General features: G+C 37.8%; 1 protein-coding gene across 2 annotated transcripts in view; it reads right to left on the bottom strand.

Annotated features, from left to right (window-relative positions):
• Positions 1–3,739: 3,739 nt before the first annotated feature.
• LOC114642974 (gamma-secretase subunit APH-1A) overlaps positions 3,740–24,239 on the bottom strand; it is a 40,921-nt gene continuing 20,421 nt past the window's right edge. The window contains exons 5-8 of one of the 2 annotated variants that reach the window (XM_051924019.1): positions 7,039–7,166; positions 6,026–6,149; positions 5,287–5,680; positions 3,740–5,255 (exon numbers count right to left, since the gene is read on the bottom strand). In XM_051924019.1, the coding sequence (XP_051779979.1) occupies positions 5,616–5,680; positions 6,026–6,149; positions 7,039–7,166 (317 nt within the window). In that variant the 3' untranslated portion in view covers positions 3,740–5,255; positions 5,287–5,615. The remainder of the gene's footprint in view (positions 5,256–5,286; positions 5,681–6,025; positions 6,150–7,038; positions 7,167–24,239) is intronic. The other variant, XM_051924020.1, reaches the window with a different exon arrangement.

Here is a 24,239-nt window from a genome sequence, read left to right as displayed (position 1 = left end):
GGAAATGACGTCATCGTAGCAGGAACTGGGAGTGGCGTCCTCGTGATCGGAAGTGACATCATCCTTGGGGCCGGCAAGAGGTGGGATTTCCCGGGAAAGGTCTGCAAGGGACTGAGAGAGATAGTCAGTACACTCCGCCGCCCCCTGGCCTGGCGTAGAACTACAAGTGACTAGGCCCTTCAGCTGTTCCCCATGTGCACGTGTGTGACAAAGGATTGGGGAAAGGTACAGACAGGGTTTTGAGTTGGAAACTAGGACATATTTAAAAACACACAAAAAAAAAGTTTGTACATAACAGAAAAACTGAGTATTTGTGAGAAAGCTTTTCAATGATACAAAGACATTACTGACTTTTTACATCTCCAAAGATGACATTAAAATTTATATGTCAAGCATTAAATGTGGGTTATATCAAATGAACAGGCATATTCACCGCTTGGTTTTCAAGGATAAAACTGGCAAAAAGTAAATTTGTGACCATACTAATGCAATTCCTTGTAGGTTCTGAAGCACTACATTTTTTGCTGCATCTGTACTTGGAAAAAGGACCATAAACTTTTTCTGTTACCATATTGGGAAAAGCTGCAGATTATCCTAACATTTGGTTCTAGTCTATTAAAGATTAGGCATAACATACTGGGTAATTATTTTACAATAGTTCCAATCAGGCTCTCCCAAGGGACAGGTCACCTTAAGAAAAGTATTATTTTTAAGAAATGCAAGGGCGTTTTGAACCAAGTTTTAAATGTTGTGTTAAACCGCTTTGAGGAAGATGTCAAGGGTTCAAGTTGTGTCTTCCTATAATCATTTGAAGCAGTTATATTGAAACAAATCAATCCTGTATTGTTTAATAATTTTTATAACATGATTTCTTTAACTCGTCTTAACTGCTGCAGTACTTTGCGTTAGAGCATTTTTTATGACAATTGCTTAGTTGTGGCAGCATAACTCAATAATTTACTGATGTAGTAACAAAAATGAAGTCAGTATCTTGCAGCCAATACTAGTCCTCTAGCAGTTACACAGCTTTGCAAACAAAGGTACAAAATATTACTTCCATGAATAAACAAAGTGAAATTTGATCATAATTATAAATACTAAGAGATTAGAACAGCACTCACTTTGGACATTTCTCCATTTCTGGTCTTAAGACTCTCTTACTCCCCATCTTCAAGTCCAAATCTAAAGCTTTTTCTACTGCATTTATTATACACAAAAGCAAACATGACAAACACTATATTAAATTTTATTGTGCAATAGTGCATAAATTCAGTTATTGGTTTTTTATACTGCAGAAGAACTGCAATTAATATGCAAAAATTCAAACTTTTACCTTCTCATAAGACAATTGGTTCTTTTTTCTCTTGTTTCTGCCAACAATACATAAAATGTCATCACAGTTACAGTTTCATTAGTGACCAGAACACAAAATTACAACTGTTACAATCTAGGAGTTTACTGTAATTAAAGTAAGAAAATATAGACCCATAGGATTAGCTACATTAGCTCTGCCAGAGCAGGATGGCAGTTTAAAAAAAAAAAAAAAAAAAGCCTGAGAGTAAAATTAGTTCAAGAATAGCACATGAAAAAATGCTGTTCTAAGTGAACACTTTAAGAAGAGTGAGCAAGTTGATCCTAGATAATCAACATTTCATAACAAGGAAACAAAGGAGCTTTAAAGAGGAAAAAAAATAAAAACACACAGTGTTCCCACTGTCATTTTATTTTTGAACTTTTATGGTTACACTGCACCTAACAATATCTTCAAGTATGATTGCACTACTAAAATGAATTGTATTATCCCAAAACATATTGTTTTTGATAAAACTATATTGTACAGTATAGTTTATATTTACTTATGCTTACCTTGGAAATCAATTGATGGTTCACAATAAAAATGCTGGCATCCTTAAGTCAGAGAGATGCAGTATATGTTTAGTTACTTAAACCAGGAAAACACTTGTGTATTAAGTATCATCATACATTATTAAAAACAACAAAAATCCTACATAGCATAGCACAGTGTCCCACTAATAACCATTACCATTTATGAGTTTCAAGCACCAAATACTTTTTTCAATTGATATATAGTGTATAAACTTGTATACCCCTGACACTGTTATAAGGCTGAATACTTTATTATGTAACTGAAAAAGTAAGTGGTTGTTAGAAAGTTTAAATGTGCTACACAACTTTTTTTGTTTTTTGCAACTGCACACTGTTCTTTTTAAAATTTCACATGCATCGCTTTGACATTTTTTTTAACTGAACAATTTGCAGGAAGATCTTTGCTTTACATAAAAATCTAATTTTTATTTAAAAAAAAAAAAAAAAAAAAAAGACGACATGAGAGAATCTATCTTGACTATAAAAAAATAAAAACTACAGGATATGTATTCCACATACTGCAGTTAAAATATGTTTAAAGAAACTAGGGGTCTCAGCCCCCTGCTCACCAATCTACAGGGGGGCCGCCTGGTGTCCGCTATCTCATAGCTGAGGTGCTCGAAGGGAGTTGGGGTGCTCCTCTGTTAGAGAAAGTGATTGTTTTTAAAGAGATGGTATACAGAAGAGGATGCAGGACACAGGAGGAAAACAGTTTGGTCCCAAGTTACTATATATAGAAAATCAGTTACTTGAGTATTTTACTACAACTCTCTATTTTAAATACCAATGAATAATAAAACATAGTAAAAGGTAATGAAAAGTAAAAAATGTAATTATATTAACACCTTGCCAAAAACAATATTATGAATTACTTTATCCTCTAACTTACATTCCATAAACGTTGCTTTTTCACATTTCTGTTTGCATATTATTTGGGATATTTTTCTCATTTTCACTTATTGTATGATTCTCTTTGTTCTTGATTTTTATTATATTCAGCTTTTTGTTCATTTTTTTTAGACGTTTATTATCAGCTCGTCGCTCTTTCTTTTGCCATATAAAATTCGACATTTTTAAATAGATAATTTGCTTTTCTGCCTTGCCATTATAACCAACTGTGTCAAAGAGCAAGTTACCACTCCACTGAGAATGTCACAGGGTGGTGCAGAGAGAGGATGTGTGCAGCAGGAATAATGATTGGGCAAGCGGTGTGGACGGCAGTGGTCAATGCTGAATAACACAGACAGGACAGAAAACTTTATGAAAGAAGAGGTATAACACTGTAGAAGGATTTAGTTTTAAACATTTAAATAACTGAGTCCATGATTACACTTGAAATGTTTACAGCATTGATACCAATATTTAAAGCACATGGTAGACATTTTAAAATAAGTCAAATGAGACTTATTCTAACCTTCTAACCACTGGAAACATACAGTATTGTATATACATATATGCATACACTGTCAATAACAACTTTATTAAACATAAAAGGTCACAAACTAAGTGCTAAAGTAAGATATACTGATAGAGGTTTATGTTTAGGACAGAAATTGATTCCCTTAAAACATTTTCTAAACAAAACAGAGTTCAGATAAATGAATTTCTCCATATATTATATGCCAAGATGTCTTTTTAAAAGTCTGGTTGATTTCATCAATGCTTGAAAACACAAAAAAAGCTCAATGTAATTTATCTGGTGTAAGAGCACCCTCAGGAGGACATTCATGCTTCAAGAATTAAAACTGCTTAAAAATGTAAATGGGATATATGAAAAAGAAAACAAACAAAGAATGGTATAAAAATTTTTTAATTGTAATTGCTTTTTTAAAAAAAAATGGAATGAGGATATTTAAAGTGACCACCCTCAAAATATCTTATTCAGATGCATAGATGCAGTATAGCAAGGAAACAATTCCATTGAGCAAGACCCACTTCAGACCCTGTGCTAAATATGTATTCATTTAAATAAAATCATAATACTTTTGGCTCAATATTTACTATTAATTTCTTTTAAAAAACTTTACAAAATTGAAAAAACTGAAAACTGAACTATTGATAAGTTTCATAAGTTCATATAAAGCATTAATCTCTTAGGAATTCACATGAAATAGGCAGGTATTAACTACAGATAAATATAAAATTGAAAGCCCTCTACCAATGTTGATGTCATTTTATTCATGCACATTTTGTAGATCCATAACTGAGTATTTTCTTTCCTTATTTAAAAAAAAAAAAAAATCTGACACTGTTAAAAGACTTATAATCTGTACCCCTGAAATTGTGGTTACATTCCCTGATTAAAAACCAAACACCTTAAGGGTAATGCTAACCTTCAGTATTCATAACATTTAACATATTTTTAAAATGATATTTTTGGGTTTCTTTGCTCACTGTACTATAAATTATTTTTAAGTAAAACCGCAAAATTAAAAAACCACCAATAAATTAATGCATAAACCCGTTAACTTTACATATGAAAGAGCAACAAAAACCTCATCATTAACTCAATTTTTAGAATTACAGTAAGTATGTAGCACTTGCAGATAATTAGTCAACAAAAAGCATCACTCAAATGGCAGAGAATGGATAGTTCTCAAACCCACTTAATCCAGTTTCAGTTTGTGGGGGCCCCCATTCAACTCTGGATAAAACAGCACTTCAACACAAACCCAAATACCATTGCAAATTACAAGCATGCATTTAGTGATGAATGACTGAAAACCTGTTGTTAAAGCAAAAAAATGTAACAAAATTAATCAGCTACATTTCATAAACTTATTAAAAAGGCAAGCACCTCAAAAACAGTAATGCATACAAAACAAATTAAATCTGCATGGGATTTCCTACAATCTTATAACAGATGTACTGAAGAAATTAATGATACAACAGAGCAGTAAACTGGATTCTGCAGGTATATTTTTTATTTATACAAAAAAATATATTACTGGATTTAGTATTTTTGACCATTATTATAGGTTCAAGAAAGCATAGTTTTATCAAGCACACCACCCAATACCTTTACAGTGAAACATTTCCACCTAAAAAAATGTAGATGGTAAAAATTTTACTATAATTCACATAACCCATTTGCTTTCAGTGGAAAGCAGATACATAACATTTTAATTATCATACTTAAAATCACAAGGAGGCTAAATTTTCCAAGGTGTAAACTAATCTGGTGAAAAAAACCAAAAGAAAAATTTGTTTTACAACGTTAGAAGTTTTAACACAAAAAAACCCCTCTGCAACTTCATAGTCTATGCTTAGAAAAAATCCAAATAGGACCTTTTTTTACTGTTCATTCTTCTGGGCAGCCACTTATTTATTTTTAGACATATTGTGATATGCAAGAGTCCCCATTATTCCTGATTACAGTGCAAAAAAATATTTGCAAACAGAAAATGTATAAACGCTTAAACATATTCAAAAAAAGAAAAACATTCCCATGTCAAACATTGTGCTAATCTCCTTTCACTTTGCAATCCAAGATATTCCGGTTTATTATTAAAATTGTGTTTTCTATTTGTTGCTTCATCTCTACAGAATTAGAGAACCTTGGGTAATAAGCATCAGGCAAAAAGAGCTGACTCTTCAATGTCACCTATATTAGGGTTTGCCTTAATTAAACGGATAACTAACCTGATCATAAACACTTTCTTTTAGAAGCATACAATATATCTGCATATCCAGAATGCTCCAGTTGTTGAATTATGAATTCTAGTGCCTCAGTCATCAATGGGACCCTGAAGAGCTGAATAAACAACCACACGATCATCTACTTTACTCTTGCCTGTTAAAAGACATGAAAGAATTCAGTGTTTATGTTAATGCAGCCTTACATGAGGGTGGGAAAAAACTATAGACCATGTTCTGTTGACTTAGGTTTGAGGAAAAAAAAAAAAAAAAAAAAACATTATTCTAAATAAAACTACACTCACACAGTATAATAACTACCTCTAAAAAAGGTACCAGGTCACCAAAGTCCCCCATTCTCTTACAGAATTACACCATCACTAACAAAGCCCGTACATTAAAACTGAATACAAGACTAAGTTCAAATACGTAAAAGCTTTTACATAAAATGACTGATCTAAGAAGCCAATAATGCTAGGAATAATTAAGAAACTGTTCTTACATAAGAAACAAAGTTGCAAGTTGTGTAGAGACCCACCAGCAGTGAAATAGGCCCATACAGCCATTCCAATGGTCAGAATATAGATGGTGACAAGGCTGCATTCATACCAAGGGTTCATAAAGGTCTGTAGAAAAACAGAGGAAACATGAAGATTGAAAGCGGTTATAAAAAGAATATAGTTTTGTATGTTAAATACTTACACTATTACCAAGTGTTATTTTAAGAATAAACTTAATAAATACAGTAACTTATGCTGCATGACAACTAGGAATCTATTACCATTTGCTCAGAAAAAGAAATCAAATAGACTAAATTGTTTATGACTACATATCTGTCTGCCATACCTCATGAAAGGAAAAGGGACTCAGTGTGATGGAAAAAAACTAAAGTCATTAATTATTTAATTCCTTGACACACCAGCTCCACAAATCTGCATAAAAGTCCTAATCAGACAGTTGAAGTAAAACCAAATTGGATTTAGCTCCTCAGTCTAAAAGATCCCAGAAACTAGAGATAAGTCTCAATATATTTCCTGTCTGTGTGAATTTTGCACATCTCTTCCAAGCCTGTGTGGACTTTGTCTATGTACAAAAGTTTATTCCCATATATCTAAACTTACAAATTAGGTTAATTGAGAAGTACTGTATGTTAAGAGAGATAGGAGTGAGGGTGCCTCTCTCAGGGCACACTTGAACCCTGACATTTAATCAAGATTTTAGCTGCAGATACAGTATATAGCCAAAACATCAGGGAATAGCAGCTCCCAGAAACTCTCTTCTAGAACATTAATGTTCAAAAAATGAACAAAAAAGCAACTTTGTTATCTAACAAACATTTTTATTTAAATACTAGCTTGACAAAGCATGAAAAATAATAACTAAGAGACAGCCTAAATTTTAGATGGGTCTAATGTAAAAATCATTTTATAACCTGGATACCTTGTTACTTCATCCACCACCAATGTTTCACATTCACAAGTAGACATTTTTTTAAAAAATAGAATGTATTCTCACCAGTGCCGAAGTCAAAAGGTGAGTGATGACAACGCCACTACCAGCCCACCAGTTCCTCTGCTCACAAGCATTAAAGAAAACGACTCCCCAAAAAGTGTGCAAAAAGATGACGGCCATCGTCAGAAATGCTGACACAAGACAAGAAGGCAGGTGTGTTGGAGGGGAAAAAAAAAATAAAAATCAAGACACAGTCATAATAATCAATAGCAAAACAGCTAAAAACAGACAATTACAAATAACGCAATCATAGAATAATTACATGTAAACAACTAACGATCCTGAAGTATCCATAAGACCAATTACAGTATAAGACAACAAGGTTTAAAATAAATATATACTTATAATAGGTTATCCGTTCTTTTATCGCTTCCTCTCTTTGCAAACAGGAAACAATGACTATTTACACGCTGACCACATGGATCCCTATAGCTTTCATCAAATTCTGATCCTTCCATCAGCAAAATGGAAAAGTAACATGGATTTGTCTGGCAAAGTAACTTTTTCTCCATTCCAACAGTCAAGTTTTACAGGCTCTGCACACATGACGGCATGCTCGTTTTTCACTAACAACATCACCACATAACACTGTGTTCAGCTATGCTAGCCCAATTTACACAAGGTCCAATAAGTGGTGCACTAAAGGATTACTCTGCATCTTTGTGTTGAAGTAAGAAGTGATTTGTCTAGTTGTGCTCCATCTGTTTGCTTGTTACAATTCTCAGCATCACCTGTTGGACTTTGAGTCACAAGTTTCCTTTCTCCAGTAGTATTTTTTGTTTGTTATACTTTAAACCTATTATGATAACGATTGGAGGGATGCAAGAACTGACCAGCCTAGCTCGGGTACCAAGTCATACTTAAATCTCTAAGGACACTTGAAAAGTACCAGCTAAATGGGTACAATGCATTCTATTTGAAAGATAAAAATGGTATGCAACAAGCACACCTGTAAACAAGTACACCTTCAATTGTGTTGAAAAACAACAGAAATACTGGGGCAATGAATAAATGTAGGGTCATCTATTTACGTTCCATGTAAGTGCATGTTTTACATAAAACCTCACTGCTGCGGACTGTAATGAGGCAAGGCATCTCTGTGAAAGCTGAGGGTTGTGACAAGCATTTTTTTTTTTTAATCAGCACTCATCCACTTGAACAGAGAACCAACTTCTCTTCTGCCTACTTTACTTAAATTTCATAAAAAGTATAAATTCAGGTCCCATCTAACTACTGTGTTAATTAATGCTTCTAAGTACGAATCAAGCACTGCTACAGTCTATTTCATATGGCTGAATATAATGCGGGGGTGAGAGAGCCAAACATTTTTTTGGGTCACTCATCACTTTTGTGTTTTCTGTAAATGTCAGTTTAGCATGTGCTTTACCAAGCGAGAATGAGTGACTAATGACCTCAGGAGCCTGTTCAATTGTCTAAATCAGGAATGGCTTCAATATTGGTACACACTGCCTAAAATTGCAAAGTGTAGCTGAAAACGACAGAAATTCATTCAGCAACCAAGGAGAACCTTTTCTTTTTAACTGCTCCAAAAAAAGTAAAATCTTTAAAACTTATATTAGGTTCATACTTTACTAATCACCTATTCCCACCTACAGCAATAAAAACACATTACATGCAAAAAAGAATTATGTTGGGACTTAACCTAAAAGTTTTAGGTTGTCAAATTTATTCTAAATTTGCTGTGGAAAAAGAAAATGTACAATATTAATAAAAGTCAGATGGATGTCTTCAACACATTTACACTAATAACTTTCAAATAATCAAATATTTTTTAATTTAAATCTACTGCAGCAACACAAGAAATCTAGTTGAGCAATTTGACATGTATAAAAATGATCAGAAATAATAACAGAGGAAGATCCATCCATTTTCCAGCACACTTATCCTTTTCAGATCCTAACACAAGACCATTATAGGAAACATACTGTACAGTGGGGCGTTTTTGACATAACAGTTTAACTTCTCCATCAGGTCCTATAAATGTGAAAAGAAGAATATATGCAAGGAACACATGCTAATTCCACATAGAACATGGAAGACGGCTGAGTGTACCAGTACAACCCATGTGATTTCACATGGAATGATATACTGGACATTTCTGCCTTGATGGACACTTGTTGTTTCAATTTTTTTTTAACTTCAAAAAAAAAAAAAAAAAATACAGCCATCAAAACATCGGAAATAGTTTGCTGTATAGCAGCTGTCTGTTAGCCTCACTATCATATTCACTGTGATTAATGAATTTCAATATCACTTTAACATGAACATCCTCCACCTAACTTGAGAAAGCTTCTCTGCTCATAAAGGCTGCCTATCGGTGAATCATGTTCTAAATTGCTCCTGCTTAAAAGGTTTCTGCTTTTTTTAAAAAAAAAAAAAAAATCACATTCCAGATAGTCTGAATCATGTTTCTGCTCTTCCAAATATGATACTTTGAGTACAAGGATCACTGAAGCTTTTTAAATATAAACACTATTGCACAGCTTGATTACCAGGAGGGAACTCTATTCATACACCTTCTTGAACTTAAACTTCAGTTTTTATGCGAATATTTGTATTTTACATTCTTTGATAAGAAAATGGAAAATAATCATTTTTATGTTTAAAAACAAAAATAAAAAAAATAAACTCTTCTTTCTTGACACAGCTGCTGCAGAAAGGATCAAAAACTTAATCAAGAACAGGTGGAAAAATTAAAAGGACTGCAAGCTACAGTGCCAAAGGCCACATTTGCATGCAATAGAATTGTCTGACTTCTCTTGCCAATGTAACTGCAATTAAACTTGCATTGTAAACATCTCTTTGACACACTGGTTACTAATACCTCAGTTACATACTTTTAGTAAAGATATTCACATGACCTCCACAAAGTTCTTCTTTACAGTCTTTGTTTGCAACAGCTTCTACATACATACCGCTATATACTTCAAGGGTGGACAAATTATAAATGGATATGGTAGTTTGTTGGGCTACCAGCTTGGTAAACTTTGCAGTTCAGGCACACTTCTGGTAGCACAGCTTTATACTGTCTATACAGGGTGGTGGGTAACCTGTAACTTTTTACAGCAGTGTTTTTTTGTAAAGCTCTGTTGTACATGAATGCATAGCAATGCTGTACCACAACATAAGGACAATCTGCATTGTGGAAAACAATTTGAAAAATGGAGGATTTTAAAAGGATTATCATGTTAAGGCGTGGTCTTTTTCAAAGTACAAAAAATGTAACAAAAATGAACAGAAATACTGCATTAATACTGTGTTCACTAATTTTCTTTTCAGACCTAATTTAGACCCCACCAATTACTTTCTCTGTCAAAAACACCATCACTTTGGGTTATTATTAAGTGCAACATATTATTTACAGTGCCATACACTTTAACTGACCATTACCAGTGATCAATGCATACTGCAGCATTGAACTTTGTCACACTTGGGCCATTATGCAGGTCCTCATGTTAGTAAGGATAATGTTTAGGCCTGAAAAAGCATGTTCACATTGTTTAGCATAATAATAAAAAATGGAATATCTGCTGCATCAGTGTAAATTTTTGTTTCCAAAATGTACAGTTGATGAAATAACTACACCAAGGGTGTCACTGGCTTAAGAATTTATTAGGGGCTTAGTGCCTCCAGCCCCTGAAAATAATTAACTCACCATAAGTCGGAAGGGAAAAGAGAGAGGGCAGTCCTGCATGGAGTTATCGCAATCTCAAAAGACAACTGGTGCTGGTGACAATTTGGGTCCCAGTGGAGTTTTTGCACTGTTGACAAGCACTGCCAGTATGCTAAATGGGAGCAATGGCAACTGGGTAGTGTAGAAGAAGAATGTTCTCCTCAGCACCATGTATTTTGTGTGTTTAGTAAATTAGAATTTTTATAATAACTATTTTGTAACTTGCCAGTGAGAGACGCTTTGGCTTATGAACTAACAAAAATATATTATTCCAGGGTTCAGGAGAAATGGTGTCCACATGAATAAAATGTAAGCTGTTTCTTGTTTTTTCCTTTCTCAGAGTGAATGTTTCAGGGACAAGGTCACAAGGCTGCAGAACTGCACATGTAGTTTATGCAAAGGCGTCTCTCCTGTGCTTAGCTTCCAAAACACAGATAATGCTTAGCTCAACAGACATATTGTTTAACTTTACTGGTTTGATAAGGATGTTCTTTCTGTCTTATTAATCATGAGATGCTGAAGTATAAAAAACCCCTCCTGGCTTTTGATCAGGGTTCAATTGAGCTTTGCGGCAATAAGTTATACTCTTTTGAATCTCTACTTACTGCGACTCCGAATGAATAAATAAAGTGAATTGAGAAAATATTATCTGTCTGCTTTTCAGTGTGCCTTTTTCGTCCACAGTTTTTGGCGCCCGAACGTGGGGCAGGAGACGGGCAGACGACTCCCTGGGCGGGTTCGTCCAAGTGGACCGATTTCCGCGGATCGAGGACCAGCTCCGGTAAAAGTTAGGACTGGCCAACCTTGGGCGTTTTCCTGCGTGGGGAGTCGCTGACCTCCTCCTGACCGAAACGAAAAGCAACTGGATGGGATTTTTCCAGGCAGGCAGAAGGAGTCGTGGTGAGTAGATTTGGGGGATTCCCGTTGGTTTGACTGGTGTGCTGGAAGAAATAGAAGTATACGGGGAAAAGAAAAAAGAAAATAATAATAAAAGAGAATAAAAAATAAAAGCATGCTGAAAGAATAGAGAATCATACCGTATCGACCTAGAAGGGTTTTAGGGATTCATAGAGAGTGACGGCACAGTGTGAATGCTAGTAAGTCATCCCTTAAGAATTCGAGTAGAAAGGACCGAGTGGCACGTTCCTATATTAAGAGGAATAGGGGTGAAAGGGGCAGTTAGAGTACGTGTGAAATTTGGAAGAGGGGAGGTTGTTTTCCACTTGTCGACTGGTTGATTCCGGGGACGACAAGTGGGACGAGAAATAATCGGGGATTGAGTTGCTCTCTGTTGAAGGCCTGCCGCTTACTATGGGAAATTATAATGGCACGCCAGTCAAACAGGTCCCCCAGGGTCCTCAAAACCTAATGTTAGAAGGATTATTTTCAGAGAATCATCAGGCTCCTAGTACACCGTCAGGATTGAAAGCGGGTCACCTAAACAGTTAATAGAGAAGCAGACTGGGTTGGATTTAAAAAGGCATGTAAGAAGTGGAATAAGCAGAGGCGTAACAACCTGCTGGCTGCTGAATTCAAAACACAAAAAAGACAAGGAAGAATTATTGCTAGCGTTGCAGAAAGTGAAGATAGAGACAGCGCCCAAGCCTGAAAGTAAAAGAAAGCAGACCGAAAAGAAAGACCCCCTATACCCCGTAATCTGTCCACCCCCTCCTTACCAAAACTCCCCCGCTTCCACCTCCTGCACCCTCTTCTCCAACAACACCCCTGTTAACAGACGAACCGTCTGGAGCAGGTTTTTACGATGAACAATATCATTATGACCCATCCTCACATATTGACCCTGAGGAAGATAATTCAGATCATTCACAAGATGCTACTGGATTGTAATGGCAGAAATTAAAAGAGTCATCTGTCTCCCAGCGCACGAGCAGTCCGTGGACTGCAATTTGTGGAGCCGTTACAGCAGCTGGATAACATGTATGAAACAAATGCTGCACAGTGGACACAGGTGCTCCGTCGACAGCTGAGCACCACATGGGCAACTGTAAATCATGGTGATCATAACGGTGTCCCTTGGTGTTGGAATGAAGGTCCTTTCCTCGCCCAGTGAGAGCCTTTGAAAGGAGCCCTGGCAGAAAAAATATAAAAAAGGGCACAAACTGGTCACTAATTTCAGCCGGCTCACCGATTGCAAGATCTGATGGCTAATCACTTTGGGCTAGACAATACAAACGATAGAACTCGTGCTGCAGTGCCTCCTTTCATCTCGGGACTGAGAAGTGACATTCAAAGCAAAGTCTGCACGTCCTGCAAAAAGGCTGGAAGACCGCAACGTTCGAGGAAGACAAGCGTCATGCAGAGCATGCTGACAGACAGACTAAATTAAAAGAGTCAGAGACACAGACCAAACTTTTGGCTGCACAAATAAATTACTATACTGGAAGAACTGACCTGGCTAGGGGGAGAGGACGTGGAAAATTATTTGGAGGTCGAGGGCGAGGGCACAGAAGAGGACGCGGGTTCCATTTATCAAACCCTAATAATCCTTTTGCTCAGATGCCTAACCCTTCGGAGCAGACGCCAGCGTCATATGCCTGCCGCTGCTGCGGTGAACTTGGACATTTTAGACGCAACTGCCCACACAAGCGCCTCCGTCACCCCCTCTCCCTGAGCCTAATGACATTCCTTGGTCCTAAGAATTATCAGGGACCCCAGCCACTTTTTCCAGTTTCCTTTGCTTACTCGTCATGCTGAAACTGATCTTTTATTGACTTTAATGGCAAAGAAACTGCCTTTGAAATGGACACAGGAGCCATGCGCTGAAGGAGGTTCCTGTGCAATTACAGCTCAGCATTAACAGTTTCATTATTGACTCGTTCCTTTCTGTTAAATCATTTGTGCCCTGTGAAACTGCTGGGATGGGATCTTATGACTTAATTGTCAGTCTCAATTTTCTTTAACTGAACAAGGATTTTTGCTGCTCCATTCCTAAGCTCCTGTGCCACACTTCACACCCCAAGCCCTCTTTTACAGCCTGGACCCTGAACATCTCTCCGCACACCTTCCTCTTGAAAGCCCTTCATTCTTTCCCCTCATGCCTATTTTCCTCACTTACAAGTCCCGGACACCCTGCCTTATACTGCCCAGTATTTCCCTACTGAAGTGGACACACCTTGGTTAGAATCTTTTCTTTCCTCCAGCACATGCCCTGAAACTTTGCACATTCCATGTATTTTTGTTGTCTACTAAAGCAGTTGCTTCAGTGCACCTCACATATTCACAAAGCGTTTTCTGTTTAGGAGATTCAGTTCCCCATGTTTCCTTAGCACTGTGGTCCCAAGGGAAAAATTGATTATGGAAGGATAGCACACTGAGCCACTGGTGATTTTCTCAAAATCTTCCTTCCGCCCGTACCATGTCCAGGATCCTCTGTCTCCAGAGGCAGAGGCTGGCATCGCTGCCGTACATTCTGATCTCGTGAGGCGAGGAGCGATTATTCCAATTACATACTTTCCAGTCAACTCCCCCATTTTTACCTGTAAAAAGGCTGACGGGTCCTGCCGTTTTGTTCCAGACTTATGACGAGTTAACTCTGCAGTTTTTCCTAGAGCACCTATTGTTCCTAATCCTTCCACTATTCTTTCCACGATACCCCCGTCCGCCCGGTACTTCTCTGTTCTTGACCTTGCTAACGCTTTCTTTTCCATTTCCCGTGCACCCTGATTCTCAATTCTGGGTTGCTTTTACCTTTCAAAACCGCCGATGGACCTGGACCGTCATGCCTCAGGGATATACTGAAGCCCCTTGTGTTTATGGTTTTGGCCAGAAAAAGATAATAAATTGGTACAGTATATAGATAAGAAAAAAGAAAAGAAAAATAAATAAACAACAAGTGCACATGATACTCAGAAAATTGCTATTCTTTTTAGGTGAAAATGGCCATAAAAAAGTGTTGAAGAAAAAAAAAAAAAAAACTGCAGTTACTTCAAGCTATCGTTAAATATTTAGGTCATGACATTTCTTGCGATACAAGAGCTCTCTCTAACGGCCGTTTAACCATCATTCAAAACCTTCCAAGACCGGTCACAAAACAACAGGTTAAGTCAGCATATTTCTCTGTGGCTGCATAGCTTTTGGTGGGAATGTTTTCTTGTTGTGGAGTTGTGCTATGTGTTTCCCGAGATGGATTATTTTTGTTTGCAGTTGGCATTTGGGTCGCCACGGAAATTAGTGTTTCCTTGTTGTCGCTGACCCGGTTCCGCCTCAGACTTTTCCATGATCTGGAGGCTAGCATGTATGGCACCATGGTAGGATGAATTCCTAATTTAAAAGTAGTACCAGCTTGCGGCCTGAGAAGTTGTTTGATTGTAAGTTTTTCAGGAGGAGCACAGCCTTTACAAAATCTAGCTAACACTGCGATCTGGCTGCATGCAGTGGTATAGCAGGCTGACAAGGCTCTATGTGATTAAAAAAAAAAATAAATAAATAAATAATAATAAAAATGCATTACTCTCACTGACCATATTCTCGTCCATTCACTGTGTTCGTGGACGAAAAAGGGGGGATTAATGAATGCAGTTTTAACGCAACCACATACAGACAAACAAAGTGCTCATGAGCCCCCTAACAGTAAAGGTACCTCACGCCGTTCGTTCTATTTTAGTAGAGGATTTAAGACCAGCGCTGGCAAACTGATCCAACATCAAAAACTGATTGAATCCCTCTTAGAAGCTATAACTAAACCATCAAAGTTAGCGATCGTTAAATGTCAAGCTCACATAGGAAAACAAGATCCTGTCAGCAAAGGAAACGAATTAGCTGATCACTTTGCTAAACAGGCTGCATAAAATAACACACCAATCTCTTTATTCCAACAGAGAAATAACCAGGACCTGATAATCAACTTGTTTCTTTACAGAGTGCAGCCACGGACAGAGAAAAAAGAAAATAGTCCAAAGAAGGGTCCCTCTCTGATGGAGTCTGGACCCATAGGCAAACTAACAAACCTTTCCTCCCAAAGGCTTCTTTCCCAGGTATGGCAAAAATCGCTCATGGTCTAGACCATGCTGGAAGGGACGCCATAATTCAGGATGTTGAAAAACACTGGGAAGCTGCAGGCTTTTCTACATATGCAGAGCAGTTCTGCAGACGCTGTGCATTATGTCAAAAGTCTAATGTAGGAAAGGGCACCCAGGTACGTTCAGGTAAGTCCCGCCGTTACACCTAATCCAATGGGTCCGTTTGAACACCTCCAAATGGATTTCATTGAACTAACTCCGTCTAAAGGTTATCGTTATTGTCTAGTAATTGTTGATGTGTTCTCCCGATGGGTAGAACTTTTTCCTGCTAAACACGCTGATGCTAAAACTGTAGCCAAAGCTTTAATCAAAGAAATTATTCCTAGGTGGGGCATACCACAGAAATTGCAAACTGACAATGGCACCCTAACATCTAAATTAGCCAAAATCTGTGAGCAGACAAATTTATCCTGGCCAGACACTTTGCCTCTGGCCTTAATGAGATTGAGGGCAAGAACACACCGGCAATTAGGACTGTCGCCGTTTGAAATTCTGACTGGACACCCATGCCTGTGGGCATGGTTATGCGAAATGTTAACCTGCATACTGTGGACAATGATCTTCTCTCTTGTCTTACAGGTCTCTGAGCTTCTCTGAAAGAAGTCCACGAGCAGGTTAACCAGGCCTGGAGGACTAGTCTTCCATCTAAAGACACGCCGATTCCCTTAGGCACTTGGATCCTCGTCCGTGACACTCGGAGGAAACACTGGCATCAGCCGAGGTGGAGAGGACCGTTCCAAGTTCTTCTATCCACACCACATGCAGTGAAAATGGAAGGATTGCCCGCCTGGATTCACGCCTCACATTGCAAGAGATGGCACCCTTGATTGCTGTGCTACTGTGCTTTCTTTTCCCTTGTCTACTGCCCTGGTCACCTTGACTTTCCCGTTAGGAATCACCACATCAGTGCAGGTTGATTTCTGCTCTATTATCAGCTGTGGGACTGGTCGACAAGCCCAGTGGACCTGGTCTGACAAATACGTGTGTATGACTGTTACGAAGTATTATTGGGGAAGTAACTGTGACACCTGGCAATGGGTTTTTGCTAACACTGGAACTGAGAACTGGGGTTCTCAACCTTTTGAGGCCCAAAAATACGGTTTGAAAAAATCGATTTTCTATCATAAAAGGACATGCTTCTCATAAATGTGTTGACAACCATTGTAACCCCTTGATCATCATTTTGAAGAACTCCTCTTTACATGACTCAGGAACCTATATATTAGGGGCATATGTATCTGGAACAGACCCTTTAGGGAGATTTCTAATTAAGATTGACAATCCTGTTACTAACACCTCATTCTCCTGCACACACACCTGTCTCCCCAACTTCTGGTTCAGACTTTTCTTCTGTTAAGATTATGAATATTTCCACCCTCTCATCCACTTTTTCAATTGAAACTGGCTATGGCGATCAGAACTGTTGGTTACAGTGGGTATTATATTCGGCTAAGCAAGTAAATCAATCTGATTGCTACGCCTGTGCTACGGCCAGGCCACATTTGGCTACCGTCCCTTTCCCTCTTTCTAATATTTACCCTGTTGGTCTTCCTTGTCTCCTTGCCCTTTTTACCTCTCCGTCCACACCAAAAGACTCTAACTGCATTACACTTTCTCTCCTCTTCCCCCCCCACTCCTCAAATGACTCCCCCGATGTTCCAGTCTCATGAAGGCGATTATACCTGCTTCTCTAGTAATTATAGTTCCCCCTTCCAAAGTACTAATGTTGGTCATATCCCTTCTTCCTTCTGTTCCCAGACTTTCCAGGTTAACTCCACCTCATTTAATTCTACATTATCACTTTTCCTGTTGACACAGTCCACTCCGCGTGCTGATATTTGGTGGATGTGCAGTACATTAAAATTACTTGATATTCTTCCACCTGTTTGGACTGGCACATGCGCATTCACCCAACTTGTTATGCCACTCCGCCTCCTCCCTTTGAATTCTTCTCGTGTGTCGTCCAGCTCTGCCCGATGTCATCGACCCCGCTCTGCTGACCCCTCCACATTCTCTCTTCACGGCCCTGGCGTTTACTTTGATTCCATTGGTGTCCCTTGTGGAGTCCCTGATAAATTTCAAGCGCGAGATCAAGTTGCTGCCGGATTTGAGTCTATTTTCCCCCAAATTACAATAAATAAAAATGTAGATTGGATTAATTACTTATATTACAACCAACAGCGTTTCCTGAATTTTACTAAAGAGGCTGTTGAAGGGATACATGAACAGCTTGATAGAACATCCCTTATGACTTGGCAAAATCGATTAGCATTAGATATGCTCCTTGCTGAAAAGGGGGGTGTATGTACTATGTTTGGTGATGTGTGCTGCACTTGCATCCCTAATAATACGGCTCCCGATGGATCAATCACCATGCTTTGCCAGGTTTAACTGCCCTTTCAAATAAATTAGCTACCACTTCTGGCATTTCTAGCCCCTGGGGCTGATGGCTCAGGTCAGTTTTTATTTCACTGGCCGTTGCTTTTATCATTCTGTTGCTTGTGGCCTGCTGTATAGTCCCCCTAATTAGATATATTGTGTCCCAGTATTTCACTGCCTCCGTGGCCAAGGCTTATATGTTACACGAAGAATGCATGCTTCCCATTTCTTCCTCCTTTCCTTCCACTCCTTCCCCTTCTCCTACTCTCTCCCTTGTTACTCCTATGTCACCCATAGTTTTGTTGGTTCAAAATGGGGGGAATGTAGAAGAAGAATGTTCTCCTCAGCACCATGTATTTTGTGTGTTTAGTAAATTAGAATTTTTATAATAACTATTTTGTAACTTGCCAGTGAGAGACGCTTTGGCTTATGAACTAACAAAAATATATTATTCCAGGGTTCAGGAGAAATGGTGTCCACATGAATAAAATGTAAGCTGTTTCTTGTTTTTTCCTTTCTCAGAGTGAATGTTTCAGGGACAAGGTCACAAGGCTGCAGAACTGCACATGTAGTTTATGCAAAGGCGTCTCTCCTGTGCTTAGCTTCCAAAACACAGATAATGCTTAGCTCAACAGACATATTGTTTAACTTTACTGGTTTGATAAGGATGTTCTTTCTGTCTTATTAATCATGAGATGCTGAAGTATAAAAAACCCCTCCTGGCTTTTGATCAGGGTTCAATTGAGCTTTGCGGCAATAAGTTATACTCTTTTGAATCTCTACTTACTGCGACTCCGAATGAATAAATAAAGTGAATTGAGAAAATATTATCTGTCTGCTTTTCAGTGTGCCTTTTTCGTCCACAGTAGGAGGGCTCCAACTGATTGGGACTGGATGATTGAGATCGGGGCTAAAGCCCAAGAACCCAAAACCCCAAACCCTCAAAACCACTGCCACTGCTCAGCATTACATTAGCATTTTCTACATCTTGCAGGCAGACTACTGTAGTAAACAGTCTAATATTATGGTTTTCAATCCTAAAATTAGTTTTGCCGGAAAACAAAGGATCACTATTTTATGTGGTTTCTTCATGTGTTTTACATAGAGCACGGTATAGCAGTCATTGACACTTGCCGGAATATCCCCCATATTTAATTATCTGAAAAGTTCTTCCAGTATTTGAAAACTAATTTTTAATTTTTTGTCATAATGTTTCTCATACTTCTGATTCCTTTCACTTGTAACTGATATTAGGGCAGTAATTGAACGGGTCACATTGTCCTCTTCTTTACAGTTAAAAAAAAGTATTATTTAAATTGTGGTACGCGAGAGGGCACTTAACCTTTGGCATCCCTGCTCTTACTGACCCACTTGGTTTACATCTAAAATTATTGTTTCTTTCAATAGCTTCACAGACTTGCTGAAAAATTTTGCAGTATTACTCACTAGTGGATGTATCCATGGCAAGCCTGGTTAATACGCGACGCATCCATGCTGGTCATGAGGCCCGAATGTCAAAAAATTACAAAAGAAACAGCGGTGAACACTTGGTTTTTGCCACGCATGGTGGCGAGTTTTGAGAAGAGACTGATTATGAGGGTGCCAGAATAATTAACAAAGGGTTAAATAGGACACAACAGGTCATAAAAGCGCATAAAACGAATGCAGAAATACTTGCAGTACATCTTTTCATTATGGAGGTCACTACTCCCAAGAATATTATACTTGCCTTCTCTTTGCTGCTTTTGGTTAAAGGGTCGGACATGCCACCTCCTCCTTTTTGTTTCCTGTTAAAGCCAGCAATCCTCTCCGTCTATCGCCTATCACAAAGGGTCTCACTTCCTTTACTACGAAATTGTTAAGTACGCTACATTGACCAAATGCCATTACCTGCTGATTAGGAGAATATCAATGCAGTGATTGAACAGATTGCAACAAGTATAACTGCATTTTTGGTTGATGACAGTGCACATGCTTTACATTGCAGTCTGAGCACAGGCTTCATGTTACAAGTGCAAACAAGACAGATTGCAACGATATAAGTAGGTGTCTTTAAAAGTGACCCCCATGTTTAGATCCTGCTTGAAGAATTTGGTCTTTTACTTTTATAAATTTTCATTTGATTAAGGAAATATTGCATGGATCAAAGATCAGAAACATCTGGTAGTCCACTGGTCTTTTCAAGTCTGTAGTTTGGTTGTCTCGAACTAAAAATAGAAAGTCCCTGGTGTCTGGATTATTGATTTGTCAACCCCTGTGATTAAATGAGCTGTAGTGTACAAGCAAGAACAGTCAACATTTCAAAAAAATAAAATTTATGTTGTAACAATTACACTTTCCACCAAGCTTTAACAGAAAATTGCATTTAAAATATATCAGAAGAATATAAAAACAATATAATGCACCAGACCACAACAACAACCTTTCATAATTACTGTATAGAACCAGCTGCCCAGCACATAATGAACCATGTAATCTTCAAAGGCTTGCTTTAGTATATGTACAGACAACATGGAAATGAAAAAGCATTTACTTAACTACATGTTCAGGACTAGTGTAAAAGGCAATGCATTTTATGCTACAGGTTACAATATAGATATTGGCACAGTAATCTAAATCTTAATAAATATACTGTCTGCTGTTGAGGTTTGTATTCCTTTTACTGCACTGTAGAGTTCAAAAGCATTTTGATTACTGACAGTGCAAACATCTTACATTGGAGAGTATAAAATACTCTGAGGAATTTAAAGTGGGATATATTAAACATTACCGTATTCACCTGGTAGCTCTGCAATCACTGTCACTGTTATGCCCTATTGGAAAAGCTGCTAGTCTAAAAATGAAAAGGGCAAAAGAGCAAATATCCACAGCAAGGATAAAAAGTTACAAGCTTGTCTGGAGATGAAGAGGAAAAGATCCTGAGCGAGCATAAAAGTAAATTGGAAAGGATTCAGTTGTATTGCTTTCATGTAAATTGTATAAACTGTTATAACGATTCATGGCAAGTTCAGGTACTGGGGAGAACCGGCTTACATGTCTTATTTCAGACGCTAATTTAACTCTTTGAGGGCTGAATATTTTTTTCCAAAAAACAGTTTCTGAAAGGCAATGGTTTCACACACAAATCAACATAAAATGTCTGTTGCTGCATGCTGTGGCTGCCAGTTTGTGAAAAATGTGCAGCAGGTTTGCTGCCAGGCTGTCTTCAAGTCGCTGGGGCAGCAGCAGCAGCGATCACGGTGGTTTCTACCTCTTATGTTAAGTGGCAGTTCTACCTGGTGAATACTGTCAGTACCACGATTAACTGGGGACCAATCAGCTGAAGCTGGAGCCTCACATTCGTTTTCGATCACTTGTATCAAAATCAGAGTCCGACAAGTCATAGTCCAGTTCAGAGATAATAGACAAAATGTCATCTGCAGAGGATTTTGCTTTACGCATTTGCTTTGATTTCTCGCCAGATCTCAGTCCCATTTTTGCCGTTGTTTGCACCTTGCTACTCATGCAAGCGCAGGAAATCTTGGTCAAACCAATGAATCTAACGTTCCTTCAGACAACGAGAGTCCAACTAAAACATAACAGTTGGTTTTGTCACAGTTTACAGTTGATTACCATCATCAACTCCTCCTTTTGACAAAAGTCGACATCAGCCCTGAAACAGTTAATATCGGGTGGAACTAAACAGATTGAATGGAAACAGCAGGAGGGGGACGGGAGATTTTTTTCTGTGAACGTGCAATGGTGACAAAAGGAGAACAGTACATTTGAAAGTTAAATGTGTGATCAAGACATCGAAATGTGGACTAAATGTGTCCATGTCACTGCCCAGGAAAGTAAGTCTTGGCCAAATCATCAACAGAAATGATTTACTTTGTACCAGTATCTTAATGATGAATGCTGGTGGCTTCAAACAAGGAAATCAAGTATCTATTTGGCATGTTCCACTACAAACTGGACCTACTATACACAAATTTTAATCACTTTAAATATAAACCTGTGGTACAATCTGGGCAACTCTGACCTCATCTTACTGCCACTTACAACATGGTTAGTGACAGTAGCAGCCATCTGCCATCCAACCCAGAAGTGTTTGTGTGTGTTGCTGTTGTTTGTTAACTTTATGTATATTTATTTTGGGAGCTTCTGTAAAATTTTTATTTCCCCTCTGGGATGCATAAAATATAACCCACCCATCTACCTATCCATCCATCCATCCAGTACAAGCGATGTTGGACCTGTGGGTCTCTTCAAACCTGAACTAATTTATATTATTTGACTAGCAAAATACCCGCGCTTTGCAGCGGAGAAGTAGTGTGTTAAAGAGGTTATGAAAAAGTAAAGGAAACATTTTAAAAATAACGTAACATGATTGTCAATGTAATTGTGTTGTCATTGTTATGAGTGTTGCTGTCATATATATATACATATACACACACATATACAGATATATTATATATACATATACACATATTTTATATATATATATATATATATTTTATATATATATATATATATATTATATATATATATATATATATAAATTATATATATATATATATATATATAAATATATATATATATATACACATACATACATACATACATATACACACATAGATGCACTTACAATAACATAGAAATCAATATAAACAACATTAACATCATTATCATATGAGAATATGAAGTAATATATAAGAAGCACATTTCATATAAATATAAATTATTAAACAGTAAAATCTTCTTCTATAATTTGCTACCGTGGCTTTTCGTTGGTCTGTCCAGGATTTTAAATCACCTGTAGCTTGCAAACCGTTTAACCTATTCACTTGAAATCTGGTACACATATAATACGTCACGTCTGCTATTCGCTTTATGGGTGATGATTGTATTACTCTTGTTATGTTTATTTTATTTTAGAATCAACTCCTATCTGCGCACACCAGGGCGGCCGTGGGCAGATGTGTATGGTGTATTCACTCCATGTTATCGTGCATTGCGCTGTCACTGGTATTTTGATAAAAGAATTTGAACAATATATAAGAAGCGTATAAATTATTAAACAGTAAAACATTAACATTTAAGAAGTAAAGTTACATTGAGTACTACTGCAGTGCTTTCGGGTATACCTCATTTTTTGTTTGCCCATTACATGCTTAAATGTATAAATTTTTTGGTGTACCTACCCGAGAACACGCGACATATAACCGACCGTGGGAGAAGCATGGATTTTAAACACGCGTTGAGTTCATCTGCTGGTCTCCCTCGTGGAATAACTGGTAATGTTTGACTAAAATCTACAGCGAGTAAAACGACATTACCTCCTTTTTTTTTTTTTTTTACGATCTCTGAGATCTTGCTTTTTTCGGTTCAAGGCTTCATAAGCTCTTTTATGTTCCATGGTGTACTTAATAAGTACTAATTATCCCAAACCATCATCTTTGAATGTTGCAAGACTTTCGCCTTGTATGTAGATCGGGGTAATTACATTCATTGCATTCCTAGTCTGAATCACAATCTGATTGTATGGGTGGTTACCTGGCACTGTAGGGTTGCCACCCGTCCTTTAAAATACGGAATCGTGCCGCGTTTGAGAATTAAATTGCGCGTCCCGTTTTGAATCAATACTGGACGGGATTTATCCCGTATTTTTTTTATCATTTTTTTTAAAGCAGTGTGTCATGCAAATCATCCCACACGCATTTTATGAAGATGCCTCCTTTCCTACTTTTGATTGGGTAATACTTGATGTCATCGTTAGTTTGATTGGTCTTTTTAACTGTCCAGTGAGGAGGGCGTGTCTTTTACGTACAGTCTGCAAAGTGTTGGCACTGAGATGTGGCGTCAGCGCCATGGTTGAAGCCCCTAACGTTGCGGTCAGCAAGTCGGCTAACATCCGCCATGTGTCGTCTTTCAGTTGCGAGAAGCAGATCATAGAATGGTTGAAACTGTTGCCCCTAATGTTGCGCCACGGCGTGTGGTTCGTTTATACCTCGTGTCTTCTCATTAAACTTTTATCTCGCGAATATGTTATTGCAATCCGCAGCAGGAGCGTTTCTATAAACTTAATTTAAACTTACGTTTTACACCGTGCT

The sequence above is a fragment of the Erpetoichthys calabaricus genome, chromosome 2, assembly GCF_900747795.2.
Source record: "Erpetoichthys calabaricus chromosome 2, fErpCal1.3, whole genome shotgun sequence".
NCBI classification, from domain to species: Eukaryota; Metazoa; Chordata; class Cladistia; order Polypteriformes; family Polypteridae; genus Erpetoichthys; species Erpetoichthys calabaricus.
The sequence above is the reverse complement of the archived record's forward strand: the minus strand, read 5'-3'. Positions and strand labels throughout refer to the sequence as shown.